This window comes from Salmo salar, chromosome 16, assembly GCF_965601325.2.
Source record: "Salmo salar chromosome 16, fSalSal1, whole genome shotgun sequence".
NCBI lineage: Eukaryota > Metazoa > Chordata > Actinopteri > Salmoniformes > Salmonidae > Salmo > Salmo salar.
Window position 1 is genome coordinate 72,459,161 of NC_138306.1, and position 22,777 is coordinate 72,481,937.

The 22,777-nt window shown below is 43.8% G+C and overlaps 1 protein-coding gene and 1 long non-coding RNA gene across 7 annotated transcripts; one reads left to right on the plus strand and one right to left on the minus strand.

Annotated features, from left to right (window-relative positions):
- Nucleotides 1-6,958: 6,958 nt before the first annotated feature.
- dzip1 (DAZ interacting zinc finger protein 1) lies at nt 6,959-19,608 on the plus strand. Of its 6 annotated transcripts, none has more exons than XM_014150505.3 (19): nt 6,959-7,109; nt 8,066-8,224; nt 8,550-9,152; nt 11,031-11,115; nt 11,457-11,593; nt 11,716-11,862; nt 11,995-12,120; nt 12,213-12,275; nt 12,423-12,551; nt 12,849-12,897; nt 13,103-13,153; nt 13,421-13,480; nt 13,881-14,038; nt 14,254-14,458; nt 17,602-17,755; nt 17,947-18,347; nt 18,514-18,635; nt 18,783-18,945; nt 19,036-19,608. In XM_014150505.3, exons 2-19 carry the CDS (start codon nt 8,210-8,212, stop codon nt 19,113-19,115), a joined length of 2,748 nt encoding a protein of 915 aa, XP_014005980.2. In that variant the 5' UTR covers nt 6,959-7,109; nt 8,066-8,209; the 3' UTR covers nt 19,116-19,608. The 6 variants fall into 6 exon arrangements, with proteins under 6 accessions (XP_014005980.2, XP_014005982.2, XP_014005981.2 ...); XM_014150507.3 differs by having other exon boundaries at nt 11,076-11,115; XM_014150506.3 differs by having other exon boundaries at nt 8,583-9,152.
- LOC106574557 (uncharacterized) lies at nt 19,587-22,268 on the minus strand. The gene is made up of 3 exons (XR_006759811.2): nt 20,636-22,268; nt 20,196-20,330; nt 19,587-19,980 (listed from the first exon to the last, which is right to left on the minus strand). It is a non-coding gene; the product is annotated as an uncharacterized LOC106574557 (long non-coding RNA).
- Between the last annotated feature and the right edge of the window lie 509 nt (nt 22,269-22,777).

A 22,777-nucleotide genomic window follows, 5' to 3' on the forward strand; every position in this document is an offset into this window, starting at 1 on the left:
ACATTCCATCATCCCATAGTGCTTCAAATCTCACAGAAAGTCAACAATATTTATATATGTTGTTAAAGTCATATACCAACTACAGTATATATAAAAACAAAATGTGTATTTGTCTAAAATGATTTTATGTTATTACAGCTGTTATTGCTGTTGTTTTTCCCAAAACAGTATGTGTAATAATGTCACTGAATCATGGTGGAATTCATGCAGTAATATGTGTGGGTATTCAGGACTTTTAACAAGGCAACTTGGGTAAGAAAACAAGGTGAACAGCCTGTGGATCCGTCTGAATCACAGAAAGTCATTATCTACTGAAAACACCTTCCCCAGAGGAGGAGCATGGAAGCTTCAAACGGATATCTTAATATTAGAATGCAGTCACATTGCACAAAACTAGGAGAATTGCACTGGGAAATCTGTGAAAGCTTGTTATGCTGGGCTGCTTAGGTAAGTGCATTAGACAACTGTACATCAAAGCCTCAAAATATTCAGTGAGCAGAGCAGAAATGGTAAGAAAAATATACTAATGGATTAGTCATCTCCCTCCGGCCGTAAATATAGTGAATCTCATCTTGGTACATTCCATAAGGCAGCCAACAGGGAGTATTTTATAGTACATTCCCTGAGTGACATGTTCCACAGTGACATGGGTGTGCGTCCCAAATAGCACTCTATTCCCCATATAGTGCACTACTTTTGAACAGGGCCCATTGGGCTCTGGTTAAAAGTAGGGCGCTATATGGGAATATGGTGCCATTTGGGAATGAGAATTGTGAGAGCTGACAGAAATAGAAAATAGAGTATCTTGTGTCCCCAACACCCCTTAGTAGACTAGATTGTAGGATTAGCAGAAACAAAACCTCAAAACAAATGTTTGTTGACCTTTAAATGATTAATGAAGCCAATCACAGTACCAGTCACAAGTTTGGACACACCTACTCATTCCAGGGTTTTTATTTATTTTTACTATTTTCTACATTGTAGAATAACAGTGAAGACATCAAAACTATGAAATAACACATATGGAAACATGTAGTAAACAGAAATGTTAAACAAATGAAAATATATTTTATACTTGAGATTCTTCAAAGTAGCCACCCTCTGCCTTGATGACAGCTTTGCACACTTGGTATTCTCTCAACCAGCTTCATGAGGTAGTCACCTGGAATGCATTTCAATTAACAGGTGTGCCTTGTTAGAAGTTAATTTGTTGAATTTATTTCCTCCTTAATGTGTTTGAGCCAATCAGTTGTGTTGTGAAAAGGTAGGGTTGCTGTACAGAAGATAGCCCTATTTGGAAAAAGACAAGTCCATATTATGGCAAGAACAGCTCAAATAAGCAAAGAGAAACAACAGTCCATCATTACTTTAAGACATGAAGGTCAGTCAATCTGAAAATGTCATGAACTTTTAAAGTTTCTTCAAGTGCAATAACAAAAACCATCAAGCGCTATGATGAAACTGGCTCTCATGAGGACCGCCACAGGAAAGAAAGACCCAGAGTTACCTCTGCTGCAGAGGATAAGTTCATTAGAGTTACCAGCCTCAGAAATTGCAGCCCAAATAGATGCTTCACAGAGTTCAAGGAACAGACACATCTCAACATCAACTGTTCAACTGTGTGAATCAGGCCTTCATGGTCGAATTGCTGCAAAGAAACTACTACTAAAGGACACCAATAAGAAGAAGAGACTTGCCTAGGCCAGGAAACACAAGCAATGTACATTAGACCGGTAGAAATCTGTCCTTGGGTCTGATGAATGCAAATGTTTGATTTTTGGTTCCAACCTCATGTCTTTGTGAGACGCAGAGTAGGTGAACGGATCCGCGTGTGTAGTTCACACCGTGAAGCATGGAGGAGGAGGTGTGATGGTGTGGGGGTGCTTTGCTGGTGACACTGTCAGTGATTAATTTATAATTCAAGGCACATTTAACCAGCATGGCTACCACAGCATACTGCAGCGAAACGCCATCCCATCTGGTTTGAGCTAAGTGGGACAGTCATTTGTTTTTCAACAGGACAATGCCCCAACACACCTCCAGGCTGTGTAAGGGCTATTTGACCAAGGAGGAGAGTTATGGAGTACTGCATCAGATGACCTGGCCTCCACAATCACCCGACCTCAACCCAATCAAGATGGTTGGGGATGAGTTGGACCACAGAGTGAAGGAAAAGCAGCCAACTAGTGCTCAGCATATGTGGAAACTCCTTCAAGACTGTTGGAAAAGCATTCCAGGTGAAGCTGGTTGAGAGAATGCCAAGAGTGTGCAAAGCTGTCATACTTTGAAAAATCGAAAATCTAACACATATTTTGATTTGTTAAACACTTTTTTGGTTACTACATGATTCCAGATGTGTTATTTCATAGTTTTGATGTCTTCACTATTATTCTACAATGTAGAAAATTGTTTTAAAAAAACAAAAACCCTTGAATGAGTCGGTGTGTCCAAACTTTTGACTGGTACTGTATATCAATGTAAAGGAACACCATTTAAAATAACATTGTAATGATTCTTTCAACAAGCAGCAGCTGGAACGATGAATGAATGATGCAGCTACTGCTCTATCTTTCAAGAGCAGTGGTTGAATATCTAGAGATGTCTTAAAACATGACTGCTTCAAAAGGACACCTGAAGTAGATGTAGGATACGTCCCAAATGGCACCCTATTTCCTATGTAGTGCACTACTTTTGACCGGGACCCGTAGATGACTGCTTCAAAGGGACACCTGAAGTAGATGTAGGATACGTCCCCAATGGCACCCTATTCCCTACAGTATGTAGGGATTTAGTGCACTACTTGTATGTAGTGCACTACTTTTGACCGGGACCCGTAGGGCTCTGGTCAAAAGTAGTGCACTATATAGGGCATGGGGTGCCATTTGGGACACAAGAGAATACTAACCTTGTTCAGGAATATGTCTGTTATTACGTTTTTGATTGTATGTGTGTTATAGAACTGTCTGTTCATTTGAGGCAGCTATGACTTCAGATGAGTCATGAAGATCAGTGAAATCTCATCCAGTCTAAATGTGTGGACAGTTTCAAGTCAATTTGTATTACAGTAGTATCTGAAAGGGCTGGAGCAGCATTAATATGCTATGTAAGAAGATTGTTCTGGGATGATGACCTTTCGCTAAGCACTAAGCCTTGGAAGATAATGTTTGATAAAAAAAGAGAATGTGCAGAGAAAGCTTAATATGTGAACTCCAAATAGGCCAGAGGACAGGTTTTTGCTATCTCCGTGGTCACAGAGCTACCAGCCCATTTGACATTTAAACACATGTCTGCGATAACATCCTCTTCTTTTCTTTTCTTTTTCCCCTGGCCTCTAGAGACAATCTCTGAGCCTTTCTAAATGTCAAGTTAAGTGCTTTTCTTGTCCTGGCTTGACAGGAATGAGATCCCTTCTCTGAATTGGGAGAGAATCAGGCTGGAGAATTGCCAGGGACCATGTCGGATATCACCCTTTCAAATCTACACCCTTTTTTGTCTTTCAACCTGTCAAATTAAGATAGCTACTGATGCTCTCTACCTGCACACTGAGATAGAGAACTCAAGTATTTCAATTGAATAGAAAGTGGAGCCATAACCTATTTATTTGCTAACATTCCTAACAAGGTACACCGATATACAGTGTGATCTATGTTAATACATGGTGATGTTCATTTCCCATCTCCCTATTGCATAGCAACAGCCAGTACTCAAACACTTCCCCTCCTGCCATGCTTGGCTCACTGCAGTTGTGTGAAAACTCTACCTCCAACACCAGAGTGATACTGTACAGACTTTACACCGTGAGTTATATAGAGATACTGAAAGTCTGAAAGCATTGCATCACATAAGTCAAGAAGACACCCACACATGTTCAGCGGATTGATGGCTCTTTAATGTTATATCGATTAAAAGCTGTAGAATTTCATATTCTGGGAAGACATGTGGGGACGAGCCATTTAGAAATGACTGCTGCTTTTAAAAGACGTGTTATAATGAGATTATTACCATTTGTGTGCCGGAGCCAGTCCAAAGGGAGAGAAACACGGCTTGATGTGATGTCACATGTCATAAAGCACAGGGACCTATCGACATGCCCCAGCCCAGATGAACAACTAGTGCATACAGGGCTGTAAGCAGGACCTTGAGATGCATATTGCACTGATGTAAAAATAACCATCCTCAGAACTGGTGAGTGCTACTCACTAACATACAAATGATACTATTCAGTGTTGCACGTAGCACTCTCTTGGAAGATGGTGAGAAGTGCTCATGTCTCACAGTTCCTCCATTAAATGTTGGAGCCCACCTACACTCTTAAGCTGTGTCTCTTAGGAACTATCTTCCCTTCCTTGTCGCTGACCAGCGTTGGGCCAGTAACCGAAAAGTGGCTAGTTCACTGGTTCACATTTTTTTGGGTAGATTTGCCCTTGATCAAGGCACTAAACCCTAATTTCTCCAGGGTCGCTGTCAATAACGGCTGATCCCTGACCGTGGCCCCCACTCACCGAGGGTTTCTCAGGGGGAGTGGGATATGCAAAAAAACACATTTCCAATTCACACTACACACTTATACAGGTTACACACTTGTATATGTGTGAAACAGGACAAATATAAGCACCCCCTATTTGACCTTTGGTTTGATGACCAGTGATATAGAACCAGGTTGGAGATGAGTGAAAACAACGGAGACCTTTCACCTTCCAGGAAAGGATAGAAGAAGAAGAAGCCATTTTAGAGCACTAAAGCACAGTCCTAGTCCCCATGCAGCATACAGGTACCTCTCCCTGACTCTTACCTCTTATTACCTTTGAGATTCTTGGTAATCGCTCTATTTCTATCTCCTTCTCTCTCACACTATTAGAGCCTTCTCCGCCCTAGCTCCAGGAACGAATCGCGCACAACCTGTGAACACAGAGTCCTCGGTTCCCAGTGAACTTAGCAACACGTGTTTGTGGGTAGACAATAAAAGGATCCGTGGGTTGCCTCTGTCCTCGTCGCTATTTCCTTTCATGTTCTCTTCCTACGAGGCCGAGTCACCTCGCTACACTGTATCTAAACACTCCTCGGCTCGCCTGTCAAAAATAGACAACAAAGTGGCTTGGATGAAAGGAAAAGGACCATTTCTATAGAATGTTCAGCTCTGAGATACTGCACATTTGTTATACCGCGTTCACTAGGCTCGAGATATGGAGAAAAGTGGAGGATAAGATGCATAGCGACGACAGTGTAGCACTCAATTGTCTTGCAATTTTCCATGTCACTCAGCTTGATAGTTGCTGAAGTGGCTCTGATGGTTTCACCTTCCAAAGGTCTCCAGACATCACCAATACCTTTGGAGTAAGCATCTAATGGGCGTGTGGTCAGGTGTCTTTGTGTGAAACTTGGACCTCTACACATCATCTTCAACATGATGTCCTTTCGCTGAACTGTGGGATGTTCCATTGGGATGCCACACCACACCAGCATAGGCTTCCTGCCTGCTCCTGGAAAAGCCCCTGAGGGAAAAGTCTCTGTCTGTCTGCCCAAGGCTATCCTGTCAGTCTATCTGGGGCTATCATGTCTGTCTGAATTAAATCCACTATTCATCAGGACCTCTATCTGCTGCTAGTGGTACAGCCTGGGGACTGACCAGCATCCACTGCTCATATAGCATCTACTGTCAGTCTACCACAGCAGCAGGACTCCAACAACAGGTTCAGCACTAGATTAACTTTCTCCTTTTCTACCTTTATTTAACTAGGCAAGTCTGTTAACAACAAATTCTTATTTACAATGACAGCCTACCAGGGAACAGTGGGTTAACTTCCTTGTTCAGGGGCAGAACAACAGATTTGTTTACCTTGTCAGCTCAGGGATTTGATCCAGCAACCTTTTGGTTACTGGCTCAACGCTCTAACCACCTGCCACCCCTTTAAGCTGATGTGATATGAAAGGCACTCTCAAGATGGAAAGTACGAGTTTTAGAATTGTCCTACTACCTAAACTCCCTTGTTAAATTAGCAATGTAATGTTCACTGTGTGTGTGTGTGTGTGTGTGTGTGTGTGTGTGTGTGTGTGTGTGTGTGTGTGTGTGTGTGTGTGTGTGTGTGTGTGTGTGTGTGTGTGTGTGTGTGTGTGTGTGTGTGTGTGTGTGTGTGTGTGTTTCTGTGTGCGTGTGTGCGTATGTGCGTGTGCGTGTGCACACGCTGACTGGCACGATGCACCCCACAGTGTCTTTCTGTCTCTTTTAACAAGGAGGTGCTGTGTTCTCTCCCTGCCCCCACAGCTGTTTGTCCTGACTGCCCTCAACTAAAACAGCTGACATGTTTCCCCTTGATAATAGTGAGTTAGATGTCCTATTGTCTGTGTCATGCTAATAATAGTGTGTAGGGAATTGTTGAGTCATTGACAGTTCACTCATGTTAATAATCTCAATTTGGTCTTATTTTATTATGAGACATCTGGACTGTGATTCCAAAGGACCAAATTAGCTAGAATTTGTCTTAAAAATGTGATAAAAGTATTATAATATAATCAAATAAATGGGAATACGTTTTGCCAGAAATACTAGGCTAAGTGCTCAGCCTTATCTTGAAAATGCCTCATGCCAGTGATGCATAATCATAAGCATTTTTATAAAGGACCTGCTACTGACATCTTCTGGCAGAACAAGGCACAAATCTCTGTGGGGAAGTTCATCCTCTACACCACAAGGGGGAGTCCTTTAGCCAATAAAAACTGCTTAAGAACGAACACCACCTTGAGCGCAGCAGCCTGTCCTTTGCGCGGTTGTTTTTCTTGCCTGTAAAAAACAACGACTGTGGCTAAAAAGTAACGGCCAACAGCCGGCCAAATGTTAAAAGCACTGTGGCTCTAAATGTGTATATGGTATATGCAATTGCGTATTCAGGGGATAATAGACTAACACCCACATTTGTCAATCCCCCTTTCCTAAATCTCAGCAGTTTGAGTTCCCTAATTCCCTTCCCCCTCTTTTGAGGGGACACGGGATGAGCAGGGCTTTTGGAATGTGTGCAGCAGCTGCTACGTCACCGCGGTCTCTCCAGTCTCACTCCATCCGAAGATCTCAGTAAAGCTCGAGTCCCGTGGAAAAACTGTTTCTATGACGAACGGTAAGTTTGAGTTCTAACTAAAACTTAGAGTTCGTTCAGAATGTTATTTATTTTATGAGATACACTCAAAAGGCACGTACGATGAAGTCCACGTTCAATAAATTAGTTTGCTGCTCAATTAAATGTCCGTTAGCCAATTTAGCTAGCTAGCGTGCTGACAGTAGTAACTAACGGTCTAAACTCCACTCCATTCCTTCACCATGGAGTGGAGTTTAGTCCGCTACCTAGCTAGGGACGTTTTTGAATATACAGACGTGTGAGCTCGCTAATTTACTGGTTTCGATTTTGTTCATGTCTACAAAATAAACGTTACTTAGCTAGCTAAATAACTAGTTACTACGCTATTAACTAATATAGCCTAGTTACATTTATAGCTAGGTGGCTAACTAACGTTAAAAAAGAAAGTCCTAAAACTGTTTCTCCACATGCGTTCTGTTCTATTGTTGGGCTCAACTTGTCCCAACTTGAACTGTTTTGAGGCACAGTGCCCGTAATTTGAGAGGGGCAACCAGAAGTGGGGGGTGCTGCAGAATATAAATATGGTGATTTGTCAACAGTCATTAGTTGTAAAAAATGGGGCTACAAAGTATGTAACGTTAGTTCGATGAGAATAGCTGCATGATTTGGTAATAGCAATCAAGCAACGTCATGCATGTTTGAGAGCTTGACACTTCACTTGACTCAATTGGTTATGTGGCTTTCAATGCACAAATAGAAAAAAAGGTTGAAGTTTAAGCATTTTTGTTGCAGATGTTAGCCAGACAGATATCACGTGGTCAGAATAGCAGAACATTAATTCAAATTGGTCATATATTATTACGCCAGTGTCATGGGTGGCTTTACAAAAACATTGCAAACATCCAGCTTGCGAGGATCCTGTTGATGCTGCAGTCGGGTGCGTTGTGGAATCATTTAGGATTGATTAGGTGCAATATTTTGATAACATGTCTCCTCAGGGAGCCCGTAAAGTGGGACGCAGTGTTCTGTCTCCATGGTGATCGAGAGGACGCCCTGCCTCGGTGTCGCGGCGTACAGCTGAAGGGGGCGTGCACCAATAGGAAACGACTACTCGTTCTCTGTGTTCAATCTCATAAAGGCTCATGAAATCAACGATGGTAAGGACAACACGGCGTCAACTTGACATCGAAAGAATTGGGTAGATTACCATCGAATACGAATGTAATGCTCAGCCTTTTTTGTGTCGTCTCATATGGTTCATTCATGTGCTGAGAGGTGGAATCTTAGCTTTTTTTCTTCCATATTCTATACTCTGTTCATGCTGCTGTTGTATTGCTTTGATACCTGCGGAAGGTTTGTTTCTCCCTGACCTTGATTGAGATGCTGCATTTCTAATCTGTAGAACGCAATAATCTATTAATTGTTGTCTGTCACAAATCAAATAAAAAGAATAACCTAGTATAAATGTCTTGTTTTTTTCAGCCATTTTACAATAACGTCTATTACCCATACCAGCCAGAGAACCAAGGGACCCACTCATCAGCTGGGATCCCCTCCCTCCTAAACTCCCCCCTGAGCCAGCCCTCCTCCAGCGGCCGGTGTCCTCCAGCACCACCACCACCAGCCATGTCTGCCTCCACATCCACCACCATCCCGCCCTTCAAATTCCGGCCGCGGCGCGAGAGCGTTGACTGGCGCCGGATCAGCGCGGTGGACGTGGACCTGGTGGCCAGCGAGCTGGACTTCCAGACCCTGCAGGAGCACATCACAGGGGTGACCTTCTGCAACGTGGAGGGGGAGCGTTGTGTCCGCTGCCAGAGCCCCGTGGACCCGGCGCTGCTCAAGCTCTTCCGCCTGGCCCAGCTGACAGTGGAGTATCTGCTGCACTCCCAGGAGTACTTGACCCTGAGCCTGGGGGCGGCCGAGGAGAGGCTGCAGACCCAGGCCCACGAGCACCAGCAACTCCTGGCCCAGCAGCAGAAGCAGGCGGACCAGGCCAAGGTACTGAAGACGGAGCTGAAGCAGAGGAAGAAAATCATTGCCCTCAACCAGCAGGCTATGATCAACATGACCAATTGCCATAAGGTACTGAACACCTCCTCACGCTGCCACTTCTTCTCGGTGTCGGTTTCCATGTGTATTGTACAACAGTTAGTCCCCCCACCCCTCTTCCTTTTGGGTCCCCCTCTTAGCCATTGTTCCCCAGGCGATATTCAGAGCTGCTTTAGCTTTGTTCAATTATCATTGTCAGAAGAGTGAGAGTGCTAACAGGAGGTTCATCTTTGTACATATTTACCTCAGTTACCTCGTACCCCTGCACATTGTCTCGGTACTGGTACCCTGTGTATATAGCCAAGTTATCATTACTCAATGGGAATTTAGTCCTCGTGTTATCATTTTTCTATAATAGTTTATTTAAAAAAAAAAAAAAATGTTTTTGCATTGTTGGGAAGGGCCCGTAAGTAAGCATTTCACTGTTAGTCTACTGTTAGTCTACCTGTTGTTTACGACGCTTGTGACAAATCAAATTTGGTTGAAGTTAATTATACCATTTAAATCAGAGACATAGTATTGGAAATAGGTTCACCTCGTCCCGTAGCTGTAACGTGGCCACTTTATAAGGATTGGTAGACGTAATCATTATCAGCTTTGTTTTGGGACCTAAACGATAGGATTGTGCTCTGAGCAGATGGTGTCAGCTGGGGATAATCAGACCTACTTCTTTTAATCCACTTACAAAAGGGTGGCAAGAGACGGAACCAAAATGACTGAACCACCTCCCCCACCCTCATTCTTGTTTCCATAATGACATTGGTCTCGCGTCAACGTGTCGTTTTGATGTTCTTCTATTTTCTACACCAGAAATGGATGCATTTATTGTACAGATGTAGAATAGAAGGTTCCTTATATTATTAAAGGGCATTGCTGTTGAATAGGGCCCAGCTGTTGCCAAGGCAACACCTAGTGTTTCATATGACTGAGCATTGTTGCTAGGTGAGAGTGCCCTGCCCGGCTAACAGGCACGTTGATAACCGAGGCGTCTGTACAGCTCAATAATTGATGGGCCACCATGCATCCAAAAATAGACCTCGATGAGTTGATTGTTTCACACAGGTACTCTAAATGTATTGCGTCAAGCTACATTTACAGATACAGGAACTTCAACAGATATGCAGAATGCACAGTGTATCTGATACACAGTATCTAGCCTAATTGTCTGCAATTGGCAGAAATGTTGCCTAAATTGTAGTACTTTTATCATTCAAGAAGCGTCCTGCCTATTTCAGCCTGTGTGTTGTCAATGCAATCTAGAAAATCAACATTTTAGTCCGCTTTTTTTAATTACCGTCTCGCACATTAAGACACGGCAAACGGATGCCAACAGACACACAACCGCCTTGATTCTATCAATGACCGGACCTAATTCAATTTCACTGGCCATTTCCAAAGTTATTCCAGAGCAGCAATGCAATTACAGCACACGACAACAAGGGTCTCTGTTGTAGAAACCACCACTTCCCCTGCAGCATGGTAGAGCACCAGCATGCGAGACAACAAGGTGAAGGCACAGATGCGTGCTGTGTTGGTGTCGGGCGTTAAATGTGGCGTGTGATGTGGTTGCTCCGGCGTTTAATCTGTCCCGTCTGTCACTCCCCCTGTGAGCTGGAGCGAGGTGACGCCAGCCATACGGGGTGAATCACGTCACACACGCTATGTAGATCTGTCTCCCAGGAAACAGTCCCTAAAGCTTATTGGTAGGTAGTATAGTCGCGGCTTGAGCTTTGGGTTCAGATGTGTTAATTTTGTACACACAGCCCAAGTTGCCTATTACGAAATTGGCTGTACATTTGATCTATAAGTGAAGGTAGCAAACAACATGTGTTCAGACCATTGATTCGTTGCAATCTTTGCATGGGAATGTATTATAGATGTATAATTCCGTTTCCTTTTCTTTTCCTTTAGTGTCAACATTGTGATAAAGCCTTCATGAATTCCTCCTTTCTCCAGAATCATATGCAACGTCGCCATCCAGACGAGTACGACAGCCGTAAGTCAAGAGAGCTTTAAAAGGTTTGATCATCAGTGTAGAGAGAACGGTAGGGAAAGTAACCGTCAGTCAGGTAAGAAGGTTCGCTGCAGCCAACCACCCTGTCTCCTATAGGGAGTCCCACTGGTATGGGTGTCCCCAAGCGCACCACAGTGTTCCTACAGTGCTGGAAAACCCGTTCCTATGACATCCCGCTCTAGTTTGCAGCAGCATTAGACATGTCACACACTCCCACAGAGTCTAGCAGAAAGAGAGAGATGTACATCTTTGAGGCCGGCCCTGAAACACTACTTAGGCTAACTTTTTCTCCATTAGTATGTCTCTGTTATTGTTTCTCTCAGAGTTAAGGACAGGCAACCAGAGGAAAGTGAAGAGCGTTGCAGATGAAGAGGAGATCAGTCGGCTGAAAGTGCAGCTGAGTTCCACCACATCTGAGCTGGAGTCACAGAGGCAAGCCCTCTTGGCCAAAGCCTCTCAGGTGGGACAATGAGAACCGTGCTTGTTTCCATGGCATTGATCATCTTCGTTACTGAACGCAATGTTTGCACTTGCGTATTTGTTTAGAGCTTTTGACCATTTTCATTCTCTTTTCATCTGTAGGAAAGAGACCAGCAGTCCATGCACCAGGATTTGATGAGAAAGCTAGAGAGCTGGAAGGAAGAAGAACACAGGAAGATGGAGGAGATGAGAGACGGTTTCCGGAGGGAGATAGAGATGCTTCACAACAGGAACGCTCTTCTTCAACAAGTGAGTCCACTAGTCCATTTGGCAAAGCACTGACTTTCATGGTTCTGTGTCCAATTCAAACTGATGTGTTGGTGATTTGGTTCTGTAAGTCAGGGAGGTTTTTGATTAAATGATTGGATGTGATCTGTACAGAAAGTGGATCTCAAGATGACCACTCCTGAGAGGAGGCCCAGTCCTGCTCCCCAGCAGACTGACCAAGACATGGATGAAAAAAACAAGGTTGTGGTCCAGAAGATGGATCAGAAACACAAGAAACTGGTAAGCAGCTAAGCAGTACTTCTTATCTTTAAATATTTCAAGTTGTGATTTAAAAAAAAACAACAATGTATCAACTATTTATTTTGTTACAGGAAGAAAGGTTTACATCAAAAATTGAAAAAATGAAGGCTAACCATGAGAGCGAAAAGAATCAGGTATCTGAAGTTTTCATGAAGAATACTGGTTAACAGAACTACTTGTGAGTTCTGTTGAATAGTTAATGGTCAGCGGAGGCAGAGGGAAAGAGGCAGCCATCGCAGTGGGATCTCTAACGTCTATGTCTGTCCTATGTCTCCTCTCAGTGGCGGGATCAGTTTAGCAGGTTGGAGTCGTCTGTGGCGGAGTGGCAGCAGCAGAGCCAGAGGCAGAAGGAGGAGAGTGACCAGCGGCTTCAGGAGCGGGACCTAATCATCGTCTCTCAGCGAGAGCAGGTCAGTTCACTCACCACCACCCCCTGGCGACCCGACCACCGGGGCAGCTGGGAAAATGAGGAAACTGGGCGCCTACTTGGCCCTCATACAGGTAATCCTGGATTGATGGCGCCGGATGGACGTGTCATGTTTTCACACACTCATATAGTGTTGTCGTCAGGGCCACTCTGACTTCATAAGCATGTTAAGAAGTTAAATTAGGGGTTCAGCAGCAGGGGTTGAATACAAAACATACAAAACATTTAAATTATATATATAATTAAGAAATGTAGACAATTGTACTTCTTCATTTCACAGATAAAGCATATGTCCTCAAATCCACCTACTAAAGTAGTTGAAGTTCCAGGTATGCATACTTTTTCTTTGACTCTATCTTTTGTATTACTATGTTTATATTTGTCAAATTTGGATATTAGCTTGAATCTGGATAATATCTTGAGCTTGGATATTAGCTTTAATCTGGATGTTAGCTTGAACTTGGATATTAGCTGTTTGTAGTTCTGTAAAGAACCTGTTACTACTGACTATTGTTCCTACTTTGTATGTTTCAGTGATCATAACAGCCCCAGCACCAGAGCCTAAACCAAAGAGAGTAGTGAAGGGTAAGTTATTAGCAGGAGATTCCCAACAATATGTAGCTCAGTCAATCTAGACATCTGCATCCTTTTGCTCAGAGAAAAGGTATGCTAGCATGTAACAAAAGGTATGCTAGCATGTAACAAGACTGTTCTGTCAGCGATCTCTCCCTGTTGATCAGACCTCCCAACAAGACACCATTAGAGATCAGTGTTATTGTTCCCTCTACCTGAGTTCCCTCCTCCTAATTCCCGCTCTTGTCTGACATCTGACCCCCTGTGTTGTCCAATCAGAGCAGCCTCCCTCTGCTCCTAAACTGGATCCTATAGAGGAGCTGTCTGAGGAGGACAAAGGTAACACAGTCTAGACGGCAGCAGCGTCTGTCTGTCTGCTCCATGCATGCTCTCTGCACGGACGTGTCAGTTGGTCTGTGATGCCTGCCATGTAGTCAGTGAGCATTTGTCAAGTCAGTCAAAGCCACGTTGGCCCAAAAAGGCAGCAAGATGTTCTCCTCTTCTGCCAGTCCCTCTCCATAATCCTGTGGCTGTTAGCTGTAGTTAGCTGTAGTTATCTATGGCACAGGTCCTTTGTAAATGGAAGAAAAGGAAGCTCATATGCACCTCTCTCTCTCTCAAATCATTTTCATGCTTGCCCAGCCTGTCCTCTGAAACTACAAAGGCGTCAGTGTTATTTTCAGTGTGTTATCAAGTGTGTGTGTGTAACTGTACTGTACCTGTCTGGTGCTTGTCATAGACTCGTCCAGCGTGTCTGAGAAGAAGCCAGTTGTTGTAATGAAGCAGCCGTCTTCTGTGACCAGTGTCCTGAGGAAGAACCCCAACATCAAGAGAGAGCTGCGCCCCGCCTTGGAGCAGGCACTCCTAGAGAAGCTTGAGTCCCTGGGAGTCAAACCGGTATGTACTGTCCCTTCATGAGTACAAATACACAGTGGCGTCTATAAAATCACACTGGAAGATCTATGCCATTAAGGAGTCAGCCTGACAGATCCACCGTCAAAACCTATAAACAAATTGACTTCACTAACTTGAGGGATCATTTGTTTCCCCAGTAAAGATAATCCTTATGATAGTTAAGCGTCTTCGGTTTTCTAATCTACACAACTCTGTAGGGTCTGAGGGGACTCGGAGGCAGCGAGTACAGTGATCTCATGGCTAAGTTGTGCTCGGAGAGAGAGAGTACGGCGAAGGACATTCCGGACTACTGGCGTCACCGTGAGGATGTGGCTCACACACTGCGTCTGAGACTGAAGGACAAGAGGACGGGGAGTGACTCTGCCCCCGAGCAGCGGGGCAAACCAAAACAACCCACTCAAGGTAATGTATTTGTATTTATTATGGATCCCAATTAGCTGCTGCCAAGGCAGCCGCTACTCTTCCTGGGGTCCGGCAAAATTAAGGCGGTTATACAATTTAAAAAACATTACAATACAATCATTACAGAAGTCACAACACACTAAGTGTGTGCCCTCAGGCCCATACACCACTACCACATATCTACAACGCATAATCCATGTGTACGTGTGTGTATAGTGTGCGTATGTTATCGTGTGTGTATGAATGTGTCTCTGTGCCTATGTTTGTTACTTTACAGTCCCCTCTGTTCCATAAGGTGTATTGTTACCTGCTTTTTAAATCTGATTCTACTGCTTGCATCAGTTACCTGATGTGGAATAGAGTTCCATGTAGTCATGGCTCTATGTAGTACTGTTGGCCTCCCATAGTCTGTTCTGGACTTGGGGACTGTGAAGAGACCTCTGGTGGCATGTCTTGTGGGGTATGCGTGGGTGTCGGTACCTTCAGCATGTCAACACCTCTTACAAAGACAAGTAATGATGCAGTCAATCTCTCTTCCACTTTGAGCCATAAGAGATTGACATGCATGCCGTTAATGTTAGCTCTTCGCGTACTTTTAAGGGCCAGCCGTGCTGCCCTGTTTTGAGCCAACTGCAATTTTCCCAAGTCCCTCTTTGTGGCACCTGACCACACTACTGAACAGTAATCCAGGTGCGACAAAACCAGTGCCTGTAGGACCTGCCTTGTTGATAGTGTTGTTAAGAAGACAGATCAGCGCTTTATTACGGACAGACTTCTCCCCATCTTAGCTACTGTTGTTTCAATATGTTTTGACCATAACAGTTTACAGTCCAGCGTTACTCCAAGCAGTTTAGTCACCTCAATGTGCTCAATTTCCACATTATTTATTACGAGATGCAGTTGAGGTTTAGGGTTTAGTGAATGATTTGTCCCAAATACAATGCTTTTAGTTTTGGAAATATTTGGACTAACTTATTCCTTGCTACTCATTCCAAAACTAACTGCAGCTCTTTGTTAAGTGTTGCAGTCATTTCAGTCGCTGTAGTAGCTGACGTGTCTAGTGTTGAGTCATCCGCATACATAGACACACTGGCCTTACTCAAAGCCAGGGGCATGTCGTTAGTAAAGATTGCAAAAAGTCATAAATAGCTACCCTGGGGAATTCCTGCCTCTACCTGGATTATGTTTGAGAGGCTTCCATTAAAGAACACCATCTCTGTTCTGTTAGACAAGTATCTCTTTATCCACATTATAGCAGGGGGTGCAAAGCCATAACACATACGTTTTTCCAGCACCAGACTATGATCGATAATGTCAAAAGCTGCACTGAAGTCATCAATTTCTCTCAGCCAATCATCAGTAATTTGTGTAAGTGCTGTGCTTGTTGAGTGTCCTTCCCAATATGCGTGCTGAAAGTCTGTTGTCAATTTGTTTACTGTGAAATAGCATTGTATCTGGTCATACACTATTTTTTTCCAGAAGTTTACTAAGGGTTGGTAACAGAGTGATTGGTTGGCTATTTGAGCCAGTAAAGGGGGCTTTACTATTCTTGGGTAGCGGATTGACTTTAGCTTCCATCCAGGCTCGAGGGCACATACTTTCTAGAAGGCTTAAATTGAAGATGTGGCTAATAGGAGTGGCAATATCGTCCTCTATTATCCTCAGTCATTTTCCATCCAGATTGTCAGACCCCGGTGGCTTGTCATTGATGATAGACAACAATTTTTTTTCGCCTCTTCCAAACTGACTCTACGTAATTCAAAGTTCAATTCTTATTTTTCATAATTTGGTCTGATATATTTGGATGTGTAGTGTCAGCGTTTGTTGCTGGCATGTCATCCCTAAGTTTGCTTATCTTGCCAATGAAAAGGTCATTAAAGTAGTTGGGTTTTGTGATAAATGAGCCATCTGTTTTAATGAATGATGGAGCCAAGTTGGCTTTTTTACCCAAAATGTCATTTAAGGTGCTCCAAAGCTTTTTACTATCATTCTTTATATCACTTATCTTTGTTTCATAGTATAGTTTATTTTTATTTAGCTTAGTCACATGATTTCTTGATTTGCAGTAAGTGCCAATCAGTTGTGCTGCCAGACTTATTTGCCATTCCTTTTGCCTCATCCCTCTCAACCGTACAATTGTTCAGTTCCTCATCAATCCGAGGGGATTTAACCGTTTTTAAACTCATTTTCTTAATGGGTGCGTGCTTATTAGTAACTGGAATAAGCAATTTTATTAATGTGTCAAGTGCAGCGTCTGGTTGCTCCTCATTACACACCACAGACCAGCAAATATTCTCTCCAAATATTTTCTACTGTATTATTGTTGTTGTATGTGTCGAACTGCTTTGCTTTATCTTGGCCAGGTCGCAGTTGCAAATGAGAACTTGTTCTCAACTAGCCTACTTGGTTAAATAAAGGAGAAATTAAAATAAAATAAATAAACATATGAATCACTACAGAACTTATTGTCTGACCTCTTATACACTATATTAGGCCCAGCCTTTGGAACTTTGGTTTTCCTAGATATGGATATTATATTGAGATCACTACATCCTATGGATTTGGATACTGCTTTAAAGCACAATTCTGCAGCATTAGTAAAGATGTGATCAATACATGTTGATGATTTCATTCCTGTGCTGTTTGTAACTACCCTGGTAGGTTGACTGACAACCTGGACCAGGTTGCAGGCACTGGTTACAGTTTGAAGTTTGTTCTTGAGTGGGCAGCTTGATGAGAGCCAGTTAATATTTAAATCACCCAGGAAATATACTTATTTGTTGATGTCACATACATTGTCAAGCATTTCACACATATTATCCAGATACTGACTGTTAGCACTTGGTGGTCTATAGCATGTGGGGAGTATGAGGACTTAGAACTTGTAACGTATTCAAGAATGTTCATGTGGTTTTTGCTGAGGAGTTCATGTTTCATCTCGTGGGTCTATTCCATTCTCTTGTGATAGTTTGCTAGCATGCTGCTGGTGACATTAAACAAGTCCCCCTTAATCAATGTAACATTTAAGCCTTAAGCTGCTCCCAACAGGAGTCATGTTCGTCACCGTTTTAACGTACTTAGGCCTCGAGACGTCCTCAAACGAACGAATCAGCTGATTGTTGTTGTTCTGTCCCTCCCTACAGTGACCCAGACCAGACAGCTGTCCAGCAGCCTTTCCTCCAAGGTGACCCAAGTGATGTCAGGACCACCAGCAGCGCCTGCCAAACAGCTGCAGACGACCCCCCAGCCTGCCCCCCGGACCCTTACCAGTACCCTGGCCAAGACCTCCACTCCCAAGTACTCCACTCCACTCGTAACTAGTCAGAATCTCCTGCTGTTTGTCTCAATGCATGCCAGATAGACACCCTGTCTAAAGAGGCCACCTCACCACTGGCTTAATTTATGTGGTAACAGTTTCTTATTACCTTATAAGGGAGTAATTGATTGTACGTTCATTTCAAATTATGACATTGCCTTTGTCCTCGTAGGACCCCTCCCTTCAGCTCAGACGATGAGTCATCATCAGAGGAGGAGGAAGAGGAGGAGGAGCCACCTCAGAAACCCAGACAGGAGCAGAGAGTCCCTCATCACAGAGCCTCCCAGCCCAGACCAACACAACCCAAGACCACCCCCCATCACAAACTCACCCTGTCCAAACCGGTCCAGGCCAGATCGAGCAACCCCAAACAGGTCCAGCCCATTACCACCCAGGCTCAGCCATATAAACCCCAGCAGCCCAGAAGCACTGCGGTCAACACGACCAAGACGGCAGTCACTGTGGTAGAGAGCGAAGGAGAGTGGACAGAGGGGAGTGAGTTGGAGGAGGTCGACCCACAACAGCTCCAGAACTACAAAGACCAGAATGGGAACGTACAGAAGACTACAAACAGTAGGGGGGCTTTTGTTGTTTTTACACCAGGAGGCTGATTTACTCATTTGTGTGGTATTAAGTGCTAATATCAGATAACAACACACATATCTCAAGTCTACAGTTGTGTTTATTGAAAACTGTTGTAGGTTTTTATGTGTTGTGCTGACCATATTTGTCTTTCCAGATAACCTGGTCAAGGACTTGACTAAGAGCCTGGAGAAGCAGCTTGCAGACAGAGGACCAAAGAAGCCACCAGGGGGAGTGAGCATCTTACCAGAGAGGAAAGACGTTGTACGGGAACTCAAGGTGAGAAATCCTCTCTAGTCTCCTCTCTGCAGTGTCATCATCAACTCAGAGTAACATAAGACATAGAGAACGAACAGAACATTTGCTGACGTCAGAATGTTCCCATATCCTAATCGTGTTCATCTGGACTGTTATGTGGTGTTTCAGTATACAAACGAAGACGATGAGGATGACTGGGATATCTCCTCGTTGGATGACCTATCGGTACCCGCCCCCGTGGGCAAACCCACCGCCCCCTTGAGGAAGAGCCTGGAATCAGACAGCGCTACCAGTGTCTGGGGAACATCCACCGGGAAGGGGCAGAAAACAGGTCAGTCTCTCTCTCTCTCACAGACCTGGCTCCATGCAGGTCCCTTTATCCTTCACCTTCAGCCTCTGATGATGTTTATCCGTTCCCCAGGTTTGAATGAAGCAGGAACCGGCAGCACTCTGAAGAGCAGCCTGGTCTCCGTCAGCGACTGGAGTGACGATGATATATAGCAATATGGAGGTGATACGGGTTTACCGTTCTAGAATGATAAAACTCAATATGACGCCCATAGGAATTCTTTGGAAGACAAATATACTTATACATGATTTACCGATACTGTTTTAGAATAACAGTTGCATATGAAAGAGACTTAACGAAGAGATCCTCTCTGCTCAGGACACTGTGTATCTCTAGAGATATACTCCTATGACAGTGGTAGCCATCTGCCTTGTGGCAGTTTTCAGTGTTTTTATTTTATATACAGATTATATATTAGCTACAGGATAATTGTCACCTTAGAGGTTTTATGAAATGTGATGTTGCACTCCATGTGAGGTACTTGTATGATTTGTGTCAAAACAATTTACATGACATTTGTAAGACATTTGAATGTCCTATGAAAGAAAAGAAAATGTTTTTGTATATAAAATATTTATACATGCTAGACAAGCAATAAAACATTATTATTATTTTTTAAATCAAATGAAAACATTCATCCCTTTCCTTGATGTCAATTCAGTTCACAAAAGGAACACAGTTATATGTTAGTAAAACAGTCCTACATAAGGCATCTACAAGGTGTAGGTGGTGAGACAGTTACCAAATGAAATTGATTCAGTTCCCACAATGTTTTCATGGTACCTAACGACCAATGATATGAAGCAGTGTATTTCATGCGGTACAGGAGCTACTGCAGCTCAATCTAAATCGTCCCTGCTATACGTCCCAGTGGTCCTTGTCCTGATCCTTCTGCCACCTCTGCTCCCTTGGACCAATTGTGGCATTGGAGTCACTCTGGAAGAGTTTGGCATCATGTATGTGCGTCTGGTCTGAGCTGTGGCATAGGAGTTAGGTCTGCGGTGCCTTTTCTTCGAACTGGAAGACGGAGCAAGAGAACTGTGAGATGATGAACATATTCGACACAAAATATATTCCTCTGACGCAATCTCTGGAAACTCCTTGCCAGAGAAGAAACTGAGTATGAAACCACCGGTGATGAGCAAGAGCGAGCCTCCCCAGCCAGTAAAAACCGCTGCTCCGATTTCAAATCTGAAGAGAGAAAATTACAAAGCATATACTGTATACTTAACTACTTGTTGTTCTAGTGTGTTCCAGCAGTCTCATTGGGAAAAAATCCACTCACTTCCGTGCCTGTAAATTGGGATCCACAAACTCTGATCTTACTTTGTTACCCCACCAGGAGTACACGATCAGGCCAGCAAATCCTAGGAGGAAAACAGCTATTATTATCATATCACAATTTTTTTTATTTAACTAGGTAAGTCAGTTAACAAATTCTTAATTATAATGACGGCCTACCCCAGCCAAGCCCTAACCCCGACGACACTGGGCCAATGGTGCACCGCCCTATAGAACTCCCAATCACAGCCAGTTGTGATACAGCCTGGAATCAAACCAGGGTCTGTAGTGACGCCTCTAGCACTGAGATGCAGTGCGTTAGACCGCTGTGCCACTCGGGACTGCTGCGCCACTTCAGTTACTAATCAGGTACTCCATAAACATATCTTACCAGATGCCAGATAGGTGATTCCCCCAGCGAAGGTGAGCTCTGACCCTCCAATCTTGGTGCACTTCATCCCTATCAGTGTGAGGACTCCAGCGAAGAACCCAAGAATGACAGAACAGATGGACAGAGCCCTTACTGAGTGAAGGAACACTGATGCAGAGAGTAGAACACTCAGTTAAACAGGAAGCCAAAGTACAGGACTACAGTTATGTATTATACACTGAGTATACGAAACATTAGGAACAACTTCCTAATATTGAGTTGTACCAACCCCCTTTTGCCCTCAGAACAGCTTCAATTCATCAGAGTATGGACTCTGCATGATACTACAAGCCCCGTGTGGCTCACTTGTTAGAGCATGGCACTTGCAAAGCCAGGGTTGTGGGTTTGAATCCCATGGAGGACCAGTATGAAAATGTATGCACTCACTACTGTAAGTTGCTCTGGATAAGAGGGTCTGCTAAATGACTGAAATGTAAAAAAATGTGTTGAAAGCATTCCACAGGGATGCTGGTCCATGTTGACTCCAATGCTTCCCACAATTGTGTGAAGTTGGCTGGATGTCCTTTGGGTGGTGGACCATTCTTGATACACACGGGAAACTGTTGAGTGTGAAAAAGCCAGCAGCGTTGCAGTTCTTGACACAAACCGGTGTGCCTGGCACCTACTACCATACCCCATTCAAAGATACTTAAAGCTTTTACCTTGCCCATTCACCCTCTGAATGACGCACACACACACAGTCCATGTTTTAATTGTCTCAATGCTTAAACAAATCATTCTTTAAGCTTTCTCCTCCCCTTCCTCTACACCGATTGAAGAGGATTTAACAAGTGACGTCAATAAGGGATCATAGCTTTCACCTGGATTCACCTGGTCAGTCTGTCATAGAAAGATTGGGTGTTTTTAATGTGTACTCCGTGTATATTGGAGTTTGTGGATTCCACTCTATGGTATCGCTACTTCCGTCTGCAACATGTTGATCATGATATTTCTATTCATACTTCTGCTCTGCCCCATTATCTGCCTGTACTGTATAAGAGCATCTGCTGAATGACAATCAACGGCACCGAACTGCACTGAAGATCTTGATTACAACCCTCCAAGTTGTAAGAGTCAATATCCCATCATGTATCATCAGATGTTCGGTGTCCATATTAAGACAGAATCACACATCCATGGAAGTTGTGACAAGCTGACCAGAACATACCTGGTAGGTCCACCATGGAGGTGTACTCTTCGCAGTCGGACACCCCCGTTGAGTTTGAGACACAGTCCTTCCAGAGGTTAGAGAAGTAGTTGCCGGTGGTGAGCGCCACGCTTCCCACTTCAGACCAGGTCCAGTGCTCTATAGCCAGGGCGGAGCTCACCAGAATCCAGCCAGACACGACACAAGCAGCCTATCTCCATGTACATCATCACCGTCCTATGCTTCATGATGATGGTGATAAGGAGGATGCTCTCCTCGAGCTTGGCAGTGGTAACGGGGGAAAAAAGCTACGTTTACGAAGAGGATTTACCCGAGAGATGGGTGTAGTGAACAATGCTGGAGTGAAGTTCCAGAGTTGCTCAGGGATCTTTGGTCTGTGGAAGTCAAGGTGCAGCCAGGCACCTGCATTGTTATGTCACTGATGCCTCCCAGTCAAACCAGCATTGTGGAAGTTTGGCTTATTTCACAGTGTTTTGCTCAGTATGCAAACGTCTCTTTTCACACGATCCAGGGGGAGATAGCATCAGGGATGGGGATTCATAAAACTGGTTTCCTCCCTCCCCTCGTATGGGGGTTTGACTGGGTCTCTCTCTCATAGCCCTTTATCTCAAATCACAGTGGATGAACTGCTCCCTCCCGGCTAAGGTCACAAGACACTGGTGCATGTAACTGATTCATGTCAATATTCTCTGAACAAACTGATAATGATCTATGTAATATAACCTGTAGAGCTGAGGACAGTATCCCAAAGTAGATCTTTATTGGACTATTTGTTTTGCCACAATAATTAAAATAGCATTTTAAAATGAAAAAGAACATGCTAATACACATGGAACAGCTACATAACAAAAAAAAACTTCAATCCCAGTGCAACATGCCACACGATCACAACCAATCACTGTAGAGGGGGGACTTGTTGGATCCCTTTGGCTCCT

What these genes read in the sequence shown, in the direction of transcription:
- dzip1 (XM_014150505.3), top strand. An exon ending in TCCAGACGAGTACGACAGCC is followed by an intron (nt 11,116 to 11,456) that starts GTAAGTCAAGAG and finishes TGTTTCTCTCAG; the next exon opens with AGTTAAGGACAGGCAACCAG. An exon ending in CGGGAAGGGGCAGAAAACAG is followed by an intron (nt 18,946 to 19,035) that starts GTCAGTCTCTCT and finishes TCCGTTCCCCAG; the next exon opens with GTTTGAATGAAGCAGGAACC.